Source organism: Aplysia californica, unplaced genomic scaffold (genome assembly GCF_000002075.1).
Source record: "Aplysia californica isolate F4 #8 unplaced genomic scaffold, AplCal3.0 scaffold00061, whole genome shotgun sequence".
In the NCBI taxonomy this organism is placed as follows: Eukaryota; Metazoa; Mollusca; class Gastropoda; order Aplysiida; family Aplysiidae; genus Aplysia; species Aplysia californica.
Genome location: NW_004797331.1, coordinates 247,715 through 248,852, shown reverse-complemented (window position 1 = coordinate 248,852; position 1,138 = coordinate 247,715). Strand labels below are relative to the sequence as shown.

At 35.1% G+C, this 1,138-nt stretch overlaps 1 protein-coding gene across 1 annotated transcript in view; it reads left to right on the top strand.

Annotated features, from left to right (window-relative positions):
* Positions 1-1,138, top strand: part of LOC101851479 (hemicentin-1) — a gene marked incomplete at its 5' end in the record, with an annotated part of 44,431 nt that overhangs the window by 11,869 nt on the left and 31,424 nt on the right. Inside the window, 1 exon segment of the mRNA XM_013079710.2 lies at positions 905-1,059. Coding sequence (XP_012935164.1) covers positions 905-1,059 — 155 coding nt within the window.

Below are 1,138 nucleotides of genomic sequence, written 5' to 3'. Positions count from 1 at the left end.
GTGTGTGTGTGTGTGTGTGTGTGTGTGTGTGTGTGTGTGTGTGTGTGTGTGCGCGTGTGTGTGTATGCATTGACACACCAAATCATTGTGCCATTAGATGGTAAAAATCAAACGTATCTCATCTATTATTTCTCACCTATTTTATCCAATCCGTTTAATCTGATCAATTATAGCTGATCTATTTTAATTCTTCTATATTATCCCATGCTTTTATTTTATCCAGTTTTCCTCATCTATTTTGTTCCATATTTTTATCTCTTCTATTTCACCCCATCCATGTTATGAATTTATTTATTGCATCTGTTTTATCCTATATTTTTATCTCAGCTATTTCTTTTCATCTATTTAGTCACATCTATTTTATCTAATCTATTTCTTCTCATCTATTTCATTTCATCTATTTTATCTCATCTATTTAATCTCATCAATGTTATTTATTTATTTTATCTCATCTATTTTGTCCCATATTTTTATCTGATCTATTTCATCTCATATATTTTACCTGATCTATTTTATCCCATATTTTTATCTCATCTATTTTACCTAATATATTTTATCCCATTTTTTATCACATCTATTTCGTCTCATCAATGTTATTTATTTATTTCATCTTATCTGTTTAATCCCATATTTTTTTCTCATCTATTTCATCTCATCTATTTCATCTCATCTATTTCATCTCACCTATTTTGCCTCATCTACTTTACCTCATCAATTATTTTATCTAATCTACTTTACATCATCTATTTAATCTCATCAATGTTATCTATTTATTTTATCTCATCTGTTTTATCCCATATTTTTATCTCATCTATTTCATCTCATCTATTTTACCTAATCTACTTCAACTCATCTACTTCACCTCATCTACTTCACCTCATCTCCCCCCCCCCCCTCTAACCAGGGACGTTCCCGAAGGCATGACCAAAATGGAGACAAGGACCGATGGTGCGACCTTGATCTTTGACCCTGTGACCGCTGGTGACGCAGGCCTGTACTCCTGCCAGGTGGAGTTCAGGGGCATGACCTTCACGGGGTACCAAACCTACGTCATGCAATGTAAGTCCAGAGAGGGTGGAGGGCAGGGGCCGCTCTGGTTTGTAGAACTGCGGCCGGCTCGAAAGCCCATTCATACATC